The sequence below is a fragment of the Gilbertella persicaria genome (assembly GCF_025201335.1).
Source record: "Gilbertella persicaria strain CBS 190.32 chromosome Unknown B0P05scaffold_61, whole genome shotgun sequence".
NCBI classification, from domain to species: Eukaryota; Fungi; Mucoromycota; class Mucoromycetes; order Mucorales; family Choanephoraceae; genus Gilbertella; species Gilbertella persicaria.
The window spans coordinates 58,185-71,919 of record NW_026252022.1 but is presented as its reverse complement, the minus strand read 5'-3'; the positions used below and the strand labels follow the sequence as shown (position 1 = coordinate 71,919).

The following is a 13,735-nucleotide window of genomic DNA, read 5'->3' as shown; positions in this document are numbered from 1 at the left end:
ACAACGGTAGCAGAGTTTTTTGCTTTTTCTTTCTTTTTTTTTTTAAAAAAAAGGGTAGTTGATAAAGAAAATGCAACTACCATTAGACAATACTCAGTCAAATCTTTTGACTCTCTATGATGCTATTACAGACTCGCCTGTTTATAGGTCCTCTAGCTTGCATTTTGATGATCAACTCGACCTATTGGAAAAATGGTTAGACTCACTCTCGAAAAACATGAAGCTCTATGTAGACAAACTCAATAGTAAGCATTCTTTTTGTATTGTAACCAACATCAATTCACACTATGCTTTAGAGTTCAACCTTGAAACCAACACGCTGTGTAAAAAAGTTATCCCGGTGGGTATTGATGATGCCATGATAGGTAAAGACAGGTACACAATTTGACTCGTTTTGACTCTCTTTTAAAAGATCCAAACTTTACTGCTGCTATCATTAGAAGCTTTTCTGATGCGCTTCAAACTAGTTTAGCATTCAAGACAAAATTGGTAAGTGTCTTGTGTATGAGAGAATTGAGGCTAAGTCAATATTATACATATATATATATATATATATATAGGTCTCAGATCTAGAAGACAATTTTATACAACCACTTCAGTCGTTTCTCAAGACAAACTTGAAGGAATTCAAAGAGTTTAGAAAGCAGCACGAAAAGACTCTAGAAAAATACGAGGCACAGTTATACAAATACGCAGGACAAAGTAAGACAAAAGAAGCCTCGGCTGTTAGAGAGGAAGCATTCCGACTATATGAAGCAAGAAAGGCATATGTTCGTATGTCCGGACAGCACGTTGTGCGTATTTTGCATTTCCGTTCATTGCTCGAACATTTCTTGGTCGATATTTTTTCTTCGGCTACAAATTCTCATCTCAAAGACTTTGAAGGAAGCTCTGGTTCTTGGACAAAGTTACAAGCCAACTTGAGTTCTTGGAAGCGATGGTTATTGGATGTAAGTGGAAGAGGCGGTTTTAGGGCGGTTTTATGGCGGTTTTCGAAAACCTGACAAGTATTTTTAGGACAAAGAGACATGCAGTTACCAGTTAAACCGATTACAGTCATCTCGTATCACTCTAGAGAACAAATATCTAGCCTTAGTTCGTCCTGCTCGGGATTTAGAAAAATATACAGGAAACACAGCACAGACTGCATTAAGTAGTCGACATTCATTGGACTTTTCATCTGTGATGAGTAACAACAGTCGGCAGAATCATAAATGGGGCTATTTGTTTGTACGTGGTGTTAGAAGCAGCTGGATAAGACGATGGTTCTTTATTTATGACGGTTGCTTTGGGTCATGCAATATCAACCCAACGACAAAGCTCAAAGGCACAATTACAATGGGTGACCGTGTGTCTGTATTACTCTGTGATATTAAGCCTGTTATTGATAGCGATCGACGATTCTGTTTTGAAGTCATGTGTGCTCACCAGTAAGTCGTACAAGGGCGAAGCGTTTATATCAGCTTTGTGTACTCATAATTAATAGGCCCTCATTTGTACTCCAAGCTGAGACCGAAGAAGAAATGCGTGAATGGATAGGTGCTTTTGAAAAAGCAAAGCGATTGATGTTACAAAACGAACAATTGGATTTAAAGACTGGAACTGCTCTAGCTTCCACAGCTAATACCGAATCTGATATAGCATCGTCTTCACCCAAGACGATGCCTTATATTCTGGATGATAATTCGGCTTATAACAGCTCAGGAGCATTAGATCAGGTCGCTTCTCCTGAGCAACTTGTACAAAAGCCTTCTATTGTCATGTTATCCTCTTCGCCTGAAAATGATCAACAATCACTCTCTCAGTCCACTTCTCTCACTCCTTTGCTTGTTTGGGAAGCATCTCGTGTTTCACTAGGAGCCAATAATACTAGTAGTACCAATGCTACCAACGCTACTACTTCATTAACATCAACAGCTATTTCTGGATCTCCTGCCAACCAGTCACTCTCTACAGCTGCGCTTTCTCTGGAATCAAACTCAAATCAACATGCTGAATCCTCAAGCAACACTGCAACTAACACAAGCAATAATACGAGTTCTTCATGGGGTATTCCTTGGGCTTTAGTGCCTAGTATGTTCCAAGGCGGTAGCAGTGATGATATTACCAGCGAGTTACCTCCTACGCCTGGCTCACCTAGCTTGCCAACTGTGACTGATGCAGATGGGCATCAGGTTATTTGGCCTATGAGAGTCGATGACTCCAGCATACCTAAAGTTGAATTGGCAGGTTATCCTCCTTCATTAGAATCTCGAAACAAAGAGCTCCGTCATTTGTTTGGCGGTGTCAATCCTCATGAAGTTGTACTTACTGGTAGGTTGATATATATGAGCATGGGGATATCTAACCTAATTGTTACGTAGCTTTTGTTGGTCTATTAAAGAAAGAGCCTTTGAATGAACCAATGATGGAGCCTAAAGAACCAGAATTACCTGCTTCACCCACTGTGACAAGCAGCCCTGTTGATATTCTTGAACAAGAACTCAATGCACAGCTGTCTAGCACAATCAGAGAGCCTTCATCAAAGCATGGCTACTCATACACAGGCCGTGGCTTTATTACGCAAGAGACTTTTTGGTTCTATAGTTGTATTTTGATGACATGCGTCAACACAGTTGCTATTCGTCTGAGTGATATCCAAAACATTCGACTCATTCGTGACCCTTCTGTCACAAACGTAGGCATCAGCTCCAATTTAGCATTGGCGATTGATTATGATAATGATGCTGGATCAAATAAGGCTCAAAGCCCATTGATTTTTACGACTTTGATGGACGATGTTGAAGTGCTTGCTGAAAAACTGAAATTTGCTGTCTCCAATGCCAAGGGTAAAGAGGTGAGTTGCTAGTTTATGTGTGTATGTGCGTTATTCACTACCTTAAATAGCCTGCACCACTTCAAGTTACATATGATATTATTCATAGTCTTTCAGCCGCTGTCAACAAGAACAAGAACAGTAATCAAGTCAAGACGATCATCAAATCCTCTGCTGAGCCAATTCGTTCAAACTCAGATATTACCAATACTTCCACCATTTCCTTCAGTTCGTCCGATGGAAGCATCACACCACTACCCAGTCGATCAAGCGATCCTAAAAAGAAAGCATCAAAAGCCCCTCGTAAATACTCAGCACCTGCTCAGCCTAAATCTGGTGCATTAGCAGCAGCAATGATGGCCGCTACGGTAGCAGGAGGTAGTGGAATTTTGGATGCTAGAAAAGGACTTCACGAGGAATCTCGTCATTTTCTGAGAGGTAAAAAGTCAAAATCGAACCTATCCCATCATGAAGAAGCTGAGGACGATATTCCTTTGCCCAATTCTACCGTTGCAACCTCCTCACCTGCACTTTCTAAAGTAACAGAGAGTATAGAAACAGCTGAAGCCGATACCAAAAATCGTACGTGTATGCCACCAGTATTTGGGGATTTTTTTTCTAATTTTTTTCTAGCTCATGATGTCCCAGAGGATTTCAACATACCAACAGAACCTGTCTCTTGTGGTTGTACTGATCATTTGGATAAATTAGAATCAGAAATTGAATTGCCTATTTCTGCCAAACATCTATTTTATATTCTGTTCTCTGAAGACAATCCTAATTGTTTAGATATCTGGGAGAAGAAGACTGCCGAGAACAAAAGTAGAGGTAAATAAATGAAAAGAAAAATAGATTCGATTCTTACTTTACCATAGACTTGACAATGACATCGTGGCAGATGGTAGATGGCAAGAAAGAGCGTACTCTCAAGTACATTATACCCGTTAACAACTCAATGGTTAAAGTGAAAGAAGCAGAAGCTGTTGAGAAGCAAACAATAGAAAAAGCAGACGAGTATCTGTATGTGTATGTGTGTTTCTTGTTCTTTATTCTTACTGTTGTATAGACGATATGTTATCTTGACAACAACAAAGACTGCTCAACTTCCTTATGCTGATGCATTCATGCCATTTGTGAAATACTGCATTACTTGGGTTAGCAGAGATCGTTGTAAGCTTAGCTGCTATGTAGGTGTCAAGTTTTTGAAGAACATCCTTGTCAAGGGTATTGTCAACAAGGCAGCCATGAAGGGCATGTCTGAAAATCTTGCTATCTTTATGCCTATTGTTCAAAATGAAGCCAACAAACAAACACCTAGAAAGAGAAGTGGTAGTAAAGAAAGCGTGGATATAGTCTCTTTAAAGCGTATGGGTACAATCAAACGACCTTCAAAGGATACAATAGCGATTAGCAACGAAAAGAGCGATCAAAATCAAGGATGGTATGCACAAGTAGAACCTATAATTGACACTGTACGTGATTTCGTGGAAGCTTTGCCTTTTACTGTTAAAGTAGGGGCTGGTGTCTTTTTGCTTTTGTGGATTATGTTTAGTTGGATTCGTGCAGGTTCACGACAAAAGATGACAGCAGTACACAGTAATTATGATTCACATTATAATGCTAAACAGGTTACTTCTCGCGCAGTCTACTTGCGTGATTTGAATGAAGGTCTATTCAGTGCTCAGCTTCAAGCTCCTTATGAACATTCTGAAAGGTAAACAAGCTATTTGATAAGAGCTATATGTCTGACTAGATTTAAATAGCTTTCGTTCCTTCTTGGAATCAAAATCTTTCAATCAAAGCGTTGCTACACAACATCGTTGGTTCAGTTCTCATCATCATCAATTTGCTATCGATTTACTGTTTAGTAGACAGAAATTGGCCATGCTTCGCCATGATACTTTAGTTTTGTTCCAATTGGTAAACGAAGTAGATGCTCAATTACTCGAAAATGAGTACACAAATTGGTTAATGGATACACGACTTCGATGCCGTGCTCCAGATGCTGATTATACAAATCTTCATTGTGATGATGTGAAGCGACAATTACGGTCATTTGCTATCGGATCTTAATCGTCAGTAAATGTTAATTTTGGTTTCCATGTCGCCTATTGAACTTTGAAAGAAAATCAGGCGTTATTTCTTGAATAAATCATACAAATAATTCATTCACATTTTCTCTCTATCCCTTTTTCAACACTCAATGCCGCAAGTATATTCAATTAAGCAAGTTGAAGAGCATAACACTCTTGAGTCTCTTTGGGTGATATTTAATGATAGAGTATATGATATTACAGAATTCGCTAAAGACCATCCAGGAGGCGATGATATTTTGCTAAAATATGCAGGAAAGGATATCACTAAAGTCATGTCAGACATAGACATGCACGACCATTCACAAGCTGCTTTTGATATGTTGGAAGACTATTTGATTGGCGTTGTAGAAGAAAGTGTGTTAGAAAATACAACAGCTAGACGTTTGACAGGACAACGTGCAAGCCTTCATCGCCGACGAGTGGAATTATTGAGCAAAGAAGTTGAATACAAGACATATACAAATGAAAATTTCTCTCCTTCTTTGACTGACACAAGGCTAGATATAAAGACGCACCAATTCCTAGATCTCAATAAGCCTTTAGTACCTCAAATGATGACAATGAAGTTTACAAGAGAGCATTATTTAGAACAGGTCCATAAACCTCGATATTTAAACAGGCCTGCCGATTTCTTTGGCCATCCTTTATTGGAGCCTTTGTCAAAAACAGTATGGTGGGTAGTTCCCACAGTATGGCTACCTTATGTTGGCTATAATATTTACAACTCGTTAAATCTTGGATCCATAGAAGCAACAGCCCTATTCTTTACTCTGGGTGTGTGTATTTGGACATTGTTGGAGTATCTTTTGCATCGCTTTCTGTTCCATTACGACGATCGAATGCCAGAAAATCAATGGATGTTTTTGTTACATTTTACTCTACATGGCTTCCATCATTATTTGCCTATGGACAGGTAACTTTATTTTTTTTATTTTGCATAAATGGCACCACTTTTTTTTTGTAGCTAATCTTGTGTCACTGTTTTAGATTAAGGTTGGTTGTACCGCCTGCTCTTTTGGTCGTTCTCGCCTATCCCTGGATCATGTTGGCACACATGTTATTTCCAAGTCCAATGGCTTTTGGAGTGGTTGCTGGTGGTATGTTTGGCTACGTATGCTATGACTTGACACATTATTATCTTCATCATGCCCGAGTTATTTCGTTTCATTTCTCAGAAATGAAGAAATACCACCTTGCTCATCATTACAAGGATTTCGAAGCGGGATATGGTATTACATCCAAACTTTGGGATTATGTCTTTAAAACTGTTCTTACTTATTAATTGCTTAACTTGCTCTATGCTTAGTTTAGACAATTTCTTTTTACATTTTTATAAATCTAATATATACAATAAACTATGAAAATATACTAATTCTTGTAGCTATCAATTGCAAAGAAAAAACTATTTTCAATGGTAATATTAAACACTGGTAGCATTCTTATACTCGAAGCTATAAAAGAATCATACACAATTTTACAGATGGTCATTTTGGGATTAAAAAAATTCATGTAAAACGGTTGTTTGAGTGAAATGAATGCTTAGATGGCTGACTTATTGAAGACTATGAGTTATTTGTCGATATTCTCCATTGGTTATGAGTAGTATGAAGTCTTGATACGTGATCATGTCTGTGAAAAACACGAGAAAAGAATCATATTGTATGACCAGCCTCATATGATCTTCCCAAAATTCAAAAGTGTCTTTTCGCCTTCCTAAAGCCCCCCTCGACTTCAGCAAATAATCTGGTGCCATTATTACCTTAGATAGTATTTATTTGAACTTGGAGAGACAGCTTGAAGAGGGACTAAGTTATAGAAAATGAATAAACCACTTAGGATGAACCTTCGGTTGGATCTCATCCGTCGTGATTAAATAAGGAGGTTCATTTTTTGGTTACATAGTGCACGGACATCTGGGTGGGTCTTCAGCTTACGATGCTGCGTGTACCATAAAACTACAGATCATCTAGCATTATAAGAAATATATGATTAGATTAGACTCGCCCAAAAGTGCAAGAGGCTTATAGCTCGAAAGAAATAACCAAAGAAATCATGGTATTCTTGATAAAACAATAAGGTTAACACACAAGCTAATACTGTATTAGCAGAAAAATATTACAACTAGCAAGAAATACTTCTAATGTTTTAATATACGTCTAATGTCTCTTTCATGATGAGACTGAGGCTATCAAAAGAAACGAGAACATGTCATGCTCAGACTTGTTAAGTCTTTCCTTCCCTTCCCTTTTTTTTTCATTTACTGACTTGCTTTACTTGTTTATATATGAATAACAACATGCTGTAAAATTCGCTTCTATGCAAGGGATTTATTTTAATCCAACATATATGCATTTTTCCTATTTGACTTGTAATATCAAATAAGGCAAGTGTAACACTTTAAAGCCAACAAGTACGCAGCCCAAAAAAATAAGCATAAATAGAAATTTCGCGTCTCTTTTCTTTTTCTCTGTTTTACAAGACCTTATCATGACTACGTCGCCTTTGGTTGCCGATTTCGAAGCAAAAGGTTGGTTCCTTTCTCAAGAAGGAATTGATCTGATTGCTTCAGAGCATCCTGAAGCAAAATCCCTGCAAGACTTTATCACTGCTGCCAAAGATGTAAATTTAGATACACGTATGCTAAACATATACTAACATTCAACTAGATGGACCTACGGTTATTAAGTAATAAAGGGTTTAACAAGACAGCAGAGAAAGTTCAACAGATTCCTAGTCCACTTGTTTTACAGTTACTGGAAGTACGTAATGTAGCTATGCCAAGTGTGAATCAAACAGAAAAGCCACGACTACTGAGTGCCGTCTTTACAGATGGCAGTAAAAAGAAATACAAAGGTGTAGAAGTCTTTGGTAGAGTGGAATGTTTAAAGTATGTTTTTGTATATACTTGGTATAGATATATTTAATTCTTTCTTATAGACTTCATACTCCACCGGGTGTTAAGTTTTTAGTAAAGGAACCAATTGAAGTCAAGGATCAAATCTTGGCTCTAGGCCCTGGTATGTTAGAGGAGATAGGAGGACATGTACAAGAGCTAGTTCAAGCTTGGAGAGCTGGAAAGGTACTAAAATAATGGATGCTTTGGTGACATATATTCATGATAAAACACATATAGCAATTTTTGAAGCGGTTTGGAGGTAGATCAACAGGCAAAAAAAACGAGCAAGGAGAAGAAAAAGAAGAAGAAGGTCCTCCTGCATTTGTGCCTTTCAAAGTCAAGGTAAAGATGTATCCATGTTTGTCTTGTATTTACTGACTAGATAAAAAAAAAGTCTACTCAAAACAATCACGAAAAATCAAATCCTACAAAAGAAAAGAATATCAAGAATGAATCTACAGCTTCTGTCGAACATTCAACGACTGTTTGGGGAGATGAGAAGAAAAGCAGAAAAAAGGTCAAGAAGGATAAACAGAGAGTACACGAAATAAATGATAAGGATGACAAAGAAAAGAAAATCATGCCTGAACGCAAAAAACAAGAGGACAAAAAGACAAAATCGGCTGTCGAAAAAGACAATAAAAAGATACAAGACAAAAAAGAACAAAAGCAAAGACTAGAAAAAAAGATAGCCGAAAAGCTTGTCGAGAAGCCTACCGAGAAGCCTGTCGAGAAGCCTGTCGAGAAGCCTGTCGAAGAAGCAATTGTTTCTGAAAAAATCGTTTCTGATTCTAAACCTCCTAAAAGGGAAAAGAAAAAAAAAGTGCAAAAGGAAAGCAAGCCTATTAATGAGGCTAAATCGGAAAATGTAGAACAAGTTAATGCCGAGAACAAAAAGCCCAAGAGAAAAGAAAGAAAGAAGCCTGTTGTTCATGCATCCACTCCACCTTCTGAAGGAAATGATGTTGCTGACATTAAACCAGAAGATGTAGTACAGGTACCAACTCCTCCACCAGAACATAAAGAAAAGAGAAATAGAAAGAAGAAAAGCGCAAACAAGCAGAGTGAACAAGCTCCTAAATCTGATTTTAAAGTAGAATCAAAAACTGCAATGGAAGAACCGCCAAGGCCTCTTATGGAAGAGCAGTTGAAGCTTGTTGATGAAGAACCATCAAAACCTGTTGCAGAGCAACAAATAAAGCCCCCAAGCAAAAGAAAAGAAAGAACAAGAAACAAAAAGAAACAAGCTGAACAACTCCTTAAAGAGAAATCCCAAGATGAAAAGGAACTCGTTGAAGAGGCTTCCAAAGAAGGGCCCAAAAAAGACCGATCACGAAAAAAGAGCAATGATGAGTCTGAAAAGAAGCTTAGAAAAAGAAAAGAAAAGCGTCCTCCGACAGAGAATTTAGCAGACTCAATAGACAAAGTAGAATCTTCACCTGTTGTTCAACAAGAAACACCTGTTTACAGCAATGATTCCTACATGCATAGACCTTATTACAATCAAACAATGCCTCAGCATGAATACTATTATCAACCTCAACAACCTGTTTATCCTGTCATGGACTATAATATGATGATTCCTATTGATTATAGTACTGGTATGCTTGCTGGTATGTATAATTATCCACCAATGCCACCAACACAACAAGTGCCACCACCACCATTGCCACTACAACAACAACAGCAACCACAGCAACAACCACAACAATACATGTATTATGCTGAACAACAATCTCCTAGTTATTATAATCATCAAATGCATTATACACAATTGTATGATGAAGCTTATTATCGTGACTATAATTCAAGAGGAAGGGGACATGGTATGAACACAGGCAGAGGTAGAGGAAGAGGTGAATACAAATAAATCTTTAATAAAGCAAATCAACCCAGTATATCATCTAACCATGCCTCATCATCATCTACAACATTCTTTACTGGTATAGTAGGTTTCTTTATCGAACCTGGTTTTGGTAATGCAGTTGGTTTTTGATCCAATGCTAATAGTTGATCTAATTCATCGTTTTCGTCATGCTTTTGTTGTTGTTGCTTTTGTTCTTCATGTTTTGGTTTATGTTGTGACACTGTAGGGCGATCATTGCGTACATAAATACCATCAGCTTCTGATATCACATTAGGTTTGGCTGGCTGAGATTTAAACAGCACATAACCCTTTGCATTCTTTGAGAAGGAAGGCACAATAGGTTTATCTAGCACAATAGGATGCTCATTCAAAGCATTTGAGATCTATGAAACAAATGAATATGACACTATATTGACTATAACTTACCAATGCTTGATCTTTATCTAGATCAAGTAAGAGTACTGTCTCATAGGACTCTAATGCTGCCTCAAATGTGTTAAAATCTAATTCAAGCATATTTGTACTCGTCTATGCAGCACATTAATTATACCAATATAAACATTATACTAATCTTACTTGATTATTGGATAATTCATCTTTAAATTTGAAGAAAGTAGACGTCCCTTCCTCTTTTATAACAGTGAATTAGATGACTGAATCAAGCTTTTTTTTCGCCATCTTACCTGTATTTTCCAACATGTCCACAAGATTAGTTGTTTCACGATCAATACCTAACTCTGCATCTCGCTCCAAAGCCTCTACATAGAACAGAAAAGTCAGCTTATATTGAGACAAATAGCATACCTTGCTCTGTCTCTTCCTCGTATCGACTAACATTGGACATGATTTTTCTTTTTGAAAATTTAGCTTGACGAAGCTTACGTTCTTCAATATCTTCTTCTGACTCGATAAACTCGCCGTTTCTTCTTCGAATAGCAGCAATACCTGCTCCCTTATCGCGTGCTCTTGCAGCTCGTCTACGCGCTTCGGCTACTTCGGCAGCAGAAGTGTCGCCGGTATTTTTTTTACGTGCTTGATATTTTCGTGATTCTTTTGCTTTATGCGTATCAGGTCTCATAATAAACAAAAAGAGAAAGAAAAAGAGACAGTGGAAAAACTCAGCTATCATTTTTTTTTCTCTTTCTCGGACCCCTGAAACACTTTCTTTTTCTTTCATGAATCGATTTTTATCAAGCCAACGTTTTGGAGTTTTCGTTCGATACTCTTCTACTTATCGTCCAGTCAAAGTGGGTCAACCTTTTACAGCTGCATATCGTATCTATATCGGTAAATTGATTTTTTTTTTATTTTTGGTTGCGAATATCCAACTCATATTATGTAGAAAAGGATGGTCAAGTTATTTCACCTTTTCATGATATTCCTCTTTATTCAGACGAAAAAGACAAAAACATTGTCAATATGGTAGTTGAAATTCCTCGTTGGACCAATGCTAAAGTTGAGGTAATGATAGTTTTTTATAAATTGTCAAATAATTTATATATGCCATTAGATTTCAACAGATGAAAAATACAATCCTTTAAAGCAAGATGTAAAGAAAGGAAAACCTCGATTTGTACACAATTGTTTTCCCTATAAGGGATATATTTGGAATTATGGTGCATTGCCACAGGTAAATATATCTAGAAGTCTTTATCTGGATTATTGACCTTTAAAAAAAAAGACTTGGGAGGATCCTACTTTTGTGCATGAAGACACAAATGCTAAAGGTGATAATGATCCAATAGATGTCATTGACATTGGCCAAGCAATTGGCAAACAAGGTGAAATCAAAAAGGTTAAAGTATTGGGTATCATGGCCATGCTGGATGAAGGAGAAACAGACTGGAAAGTCATTGCTATAGACACAAAAGATCCAATGGCTTCTCAATTAAATGGTAACAATTAATCAGCATTAGCATGTACTTATACAAACTAGATGTTGAGGACATTGAGACTCATTTCCCAGGATTAATTGATGCTACAAGACGCTTTTTTAGAGTGTACAAGGTTCCCTCGGGAAAACCTGAAAACCAGTTTGCATACAATGGTGAATGTAAAAACCAGGTAGGCTATGCTATTTGCATGATCAAGCTAACACACAATAGCTATTTGCACATACGATTATAGAAGAAACACATGAAGCATGGAGAAGATTGATTGAAGGAAAAGTACCTCGCACCACAGATACATACAATTTAGAAGTGTAAGTATTAGGACTTTGTAGTATGATGAAATTGATAGAGTTTTTTTCTAGACATAACTTTACTGTAAATGAATCACCTTACAAAATGGAAAGAGATGCCATGACAATAATCAAAGAAGAAAAGTATGAGCATGTCAATGAAGAGGATGTGAAAGAATACGATCCCAAATGGTATTTTGTATAAATAAATGTTTACATGAAATCTTCTTCTGCAGCATTAATATCTTCGACTTCGGTGTCTCTCCAGTTACTCTTCATTTGACTAGGATCAAACATGTCTTGAATCTCTTTTTCAGCCAATTTTTTTTGTTCAGCTAATTCTTTTGCCTTGGCCTTTTCAGCAAATTCGCCCTGGCGTGCTTTTAATCGATCCATCTTTTCTCGGTTGATTTTCTCCTGCATGAGGTCAGGAAATTTTTCAACTTTGGTCTTGTTGAGTCGATTCACTACTTCATTGATACGCTTCTCGACAAAGACACGCTTGACTTTTTTGTTGTTATGAAAAGTCACTTGACCTGTTTCCATCCCAGGTGTTTTTTTAAGGTTGTCCCAAGGTGTATAAATGACAGTAATGCCATTCTTCTTGTTTCCTTCAATACTATTGGCTTTCACAAGTTGAGCACAATCATCCACAACTTCAGGAGGAATATCAAGCCATGTTTGACCAGGTTGTAAGCGAACATAAACGTGGGCGCTAGATAATTTATCTACGTGAAACTAAAGACAAACATTTTTTAAAAAAAAAAGAAGGAAAAGAAATATAGAGTTTACCCAAATATCTTCTGGAAATCCGTATCGAATTAAGTCGTCGTCTATATGGTTTTATTTGAGGTTGAATGATATAACTATAAATATATAGCTTACTTTCAAACTTGTCTTTTCCCATATAAATAGTGACAGGAGGGTCAACAACTAGAGATAAGTCAATAGACATCTTCTATACCTATTTTTTCTTACTGTTGCTTGTATAATACAAGACCATAGTGCGTTTGAATATCTTGCAAGAGAAAAATGAAAAGAAAACATACTGTCTTTCGAAAGATGAGGGGCTTTTGTGTGACCATTTTTCATTTTATGCTTCTTTGTCTCTTGTTTTCTCTTTTTTCTTCTCTATTTTTCCTTTTCACAAGATCAGAATGAAGGCCAAGACCGGTAAAGGCAAAATGAAGAATACTGATATTCTTTCAGCCGGTAGTAAAGTATATGCAAAAAAGAGAAAAGCAAAACAAGAAACAGTAGAATATGTTGAATTTGATCCCGAGAAAAGAAGGTAAGGGACATAAAAATGCAATACCATCACTCATGGTTCGTAGTGAATTCTTGACAGGATTCCATAAGCGTAAATTGGAAAGAAAGAAAAAAACAAGAGAAAAATATGCTCAATTAGAGAGAGAAGAAAAACTTCGTAATCGTAAAGAAGCAAGAGAACAAAGACAACGTTTAGCGGATAAAAATGTTCAGGAAATGGCTGCCATGTTACGAGGAAATATTGAAGAACCTGATACATTTCAATCGGATGAAGAAGAACAAGTAGAAGAAGAAAAGAAGGGTCCTGTTGTACAAGAATTTAAAAACAAATCTACCTTGACTACCGTGACAGTCATTGAAGATTTAGACTTGGACAACTAAGAACAAGCCTTGTAGATACCATTTAAACATTGTTTTGAAAATGCAACGAAAAAAAAAAAGATAGAGAGCGTTTGTTTTGAAATGTAGATTAAGGTTAAGAGTTAGTTGTATACAACGATCGATAAGATATCATATGCTACATTTTTACTATCCTAAAGTCTAAATAAACAAGTCTTCTTTTTTTACTTAATCTTTAGTTGAATATTGTTATAATTTATACAACAAAGAC

At 36.9% G+C, this 13,735-nt stretch overlaps 8 protein-coding genes across 8 annotated transcripts; 6 read left to right on the top strand and 2 right to left on the bottom strand.

The window, feature by feature from the left end:
* Position 1: 1 nt before the first annotated feature.
* B0P05DRAFT_561481 (uncharacterized protein) lies at positions 2 to 5,008 on the top strand. The gene is made up of 12 exons (XM_051580475.1): positions 2 to 245; positions 297 to 365; positions 413 to 489; positions 561 to 950; positions 1,018 to 1,430; positions 1,487 to 2,313; positions 2,364 to 2,836; positions 2,887 to 3,397; positions 3,449 to 3,643; positions 3,691 to 3,835; positions 3,882 to 4,529; positions 4,579 to 5,008. Exons 1-12 carry the CDS (start codon positions 71 to 73, stop codon positions 4,886 to 4,888), a joined length of 4,233 nt encoding a protein of 1,410 aa, XP_051430236.1. The 5' UTR covers positions 2 to 70; the 3' UTR covers positions 4,889 to 5,008.
* Position 5,009: 1 nt separating this feature from the next.
* On the top strand, positions 5,010 to 6,254 carry B0P05DRAFT_499192 (uncharacterized protein). The gene is made up of 2 exons (XM_051575419.1): positions 5,010 to 5,824; positions 5,899 to 6,254. Exons 1-2 carry the CDS (start codon positions 5,019 to 5,021, stop codon positions 6,191 to 6,193), a joined length of 1,101 nt encoding a protein of 366 aa, XP_051430235.1. The 5' UTR covers positions 5,010 to 5,018; the 3' UTR covers positions 6,194 to 6,254.
* A 1,144-nt stretch (positions 6,255 to 7,398) lies between these two features.
* Positions 7,399 to 7,835, top strand: B0P05DRAFT_479561 (uncharacterized protein; the record flags this gene model as incomplete). Its single annotated transcript, XM_051575075.1, has 2 exons — positions 7,399 to 7,530; positions 7,578 to 7,835. 2 exons carry the CDS (start codon positions 7,399 to 7,401, stop codon positions 7,833 to 7,835), a joined length of 390 nt encoding a protein of 129 aa, XP_051430234.1.
* Positions 7,836 to 8,111: 276 nt separating this feature from the next.
* On the top strand, positions 8,112 to 10,093 carry B0P05DRAFT_305407 (uncharacterized protein). The gene has a single exon (XM_051573488.1). The coding sequence runs from the start codon at positions 8,388 to 8,390 to the stop codon at positions 9,675 to 9,677; it is 1,290 nt and encodes a 429-aa protein (XP_051430233.1). The 5' UTR covers positions 8,112 to 8,387; the 3' UTR covers positions 9,678 to 10,093.
* On the bottom strand, positions 9,695 to 10,765 carry B0P05DRAFT_600296 (uncharacterized protein; the record flags this gene model as incomplete). Its single annotated transcript, XM_051583224.1, has 5 exons — positions 10,479 to 10,765; positions 10,358 to 10,432; positions 10,251 to 10,303; positions 10,101 to 10,202; positions 9,695 to 10,057 (listed from the first exon to the last, which is right to left on the bottom strand). Exons 1-5 carry the CDS (start codon positions 10,750 to 10,752, stop codon positions 9,695 to 9,697), a joined length of 867 nt encoding a protein of 288 aa, XP_051430232.1. The 5' UTR covers positions 10,753 to 10,765.
* Positions 10,766 to 10,849: 84 nt separating this feature from the next.
* On the top strand, positions 10,850 to 11,881 carry B0P05DRAFT_591618 (inorganic pyrophosphatase; the record flags this gene model as incomplete). The annotated part of the gene is made up of 6 exons (XM_051582920.1): positions 10,850 to 10,961; positions 11,017 to 11,135; positions 11,185 to 11,304; positions 11,356 to 11,569; positions 11,611 to 11,738; positions 11,780 to 11,881. 6 exons carry the CDS (start codon positions 10,850 to 10,852, stop codon positions 11,879 to 11,881), a joined length of 795 nt encoding a protein of 264 aa, XP_051430231.1.
* Positions 11,882 to 11,909: 28 nt separating this feature from the next.
* On the bottom strand, positions 11,910 to 12,884 carry B0P05DRAFT_305380 (uncharacterized protein). The gene is made up of 4 exons (XM_051573487.1): positions 12,835 to 12,884; positions 12,742 to 12,789; positions 12,649 to 12,689; positions 11,910 to 12,594 (listed from the first exon to the last, which is right to left on the bottom strand). Exons 1-4 carry the CDS (start codon positions 12,857 to 12,859, stop codon positions 12,070 to 12,072), a joined length of 639 nt encoding a protein of 212 aa, XP_051430230.1. The 5' UTR covers positions 12,860 to 12,884; the 3' UTR covers positions 11,910 to 12,069.
* Positions 12,878 to 13,696, top strand: B0P05DRAFT_561465 (nucleolar protein 12). The gene is made up of 2 exons (XM_051580474.1): positions 12,878 to 13,147; positions 13,191 to 13,696. Exons 1-2 carry the CDS (start codon positions 13,014 to 13,016, stop codon positions 13,504 to 13,506), a joined length of 450 nt encoding a protein of 149 aa, XP_051430229.1. The 5' UTR covers positions 12,878 to 13,013; the 3' UTR covers positions 13,507 to 13,696.
* The last annotated feature ends 39 nt before the right edge of the window (positions 13,697 to 13,735 follow it).

Bases quoted from the DNA above. Each gene is read 5' to 3' on its own strand.
- B0P05DRAFT_561465 (XM_051580474.1), top strand. From the start codon at position 13,014: ATGAAGGCCAAGACCGGTAAAGGCAAAATGAAGAATACTGATATTCTT. The intron at 13,148-13,190 runs GTAAGGGACATA...CATGGTTCGTAG, and splicing joins TTTGATCCCGAGAAAAGAAG to TGAATTCTTGACAGGATTCC.
- B0P05DRAFT_305380 (XM_051573487.1), bottom strand. From the start codon at position 12,859: ATGGTCTTGTATTATACAAGCAACA. The intron at 12,690-12,741 runs GTAAGCTATATA...AAAACCATATAG, and splicing joins GGGAAAAGACAAGTTTGAAA to ACGACGACTTAATTCGATAC. The intron at 12,595-12,648 runs GTAAACTCTATA...GTTTGTCTTTAG, and splicing joins GATTTCCAGAAGATATTTGG to TTTCACGTAGATAAATTATC.
- B0P05DRAFT_305407 (XM_051573488.1), top strand. From the start codon at position 8,388: ATGCCTGAACGCAAAAAACAAGAGGACAAAAAGACAAAATCGGCTGTC.
- B0P05DRAFT_499192 (XM_051575419.1), top strand. From the start codon at position 5,019: ATGCCGCAAGTATATTCAATTAAGCAAGTTGAAGAGCATAACACTCTT. The intron at 5,825-5,898 runs GTAACTTTATTT...TCACTGTTTTAG, and splicing joins CATTATTTGCCTATGGACAG to ATTAAGGTTGGTTGTACCGC.
- B0P05DRAFT_561481 (XM_051580475.1), top strand. From the start codon at position 71: ATGCAACTACCATTAGACAATACTCAGTCAAATCTTTTGACTCTCTAT. The intron at 366-412 runs GTAAAGACAGGT...CTCTTTTAAAAG, and splicing joins TATTGATGATGCCATGATAG to ATCCAAACTTTACTGCTGCT. The intron at 2,837-2,886 runs GTGAGTTGCTAG...TACCTTAAATAG, and splicing joins CCAATGCCAAGGGTAAAGAG to CCTGCACCACTTCAAGTTAC.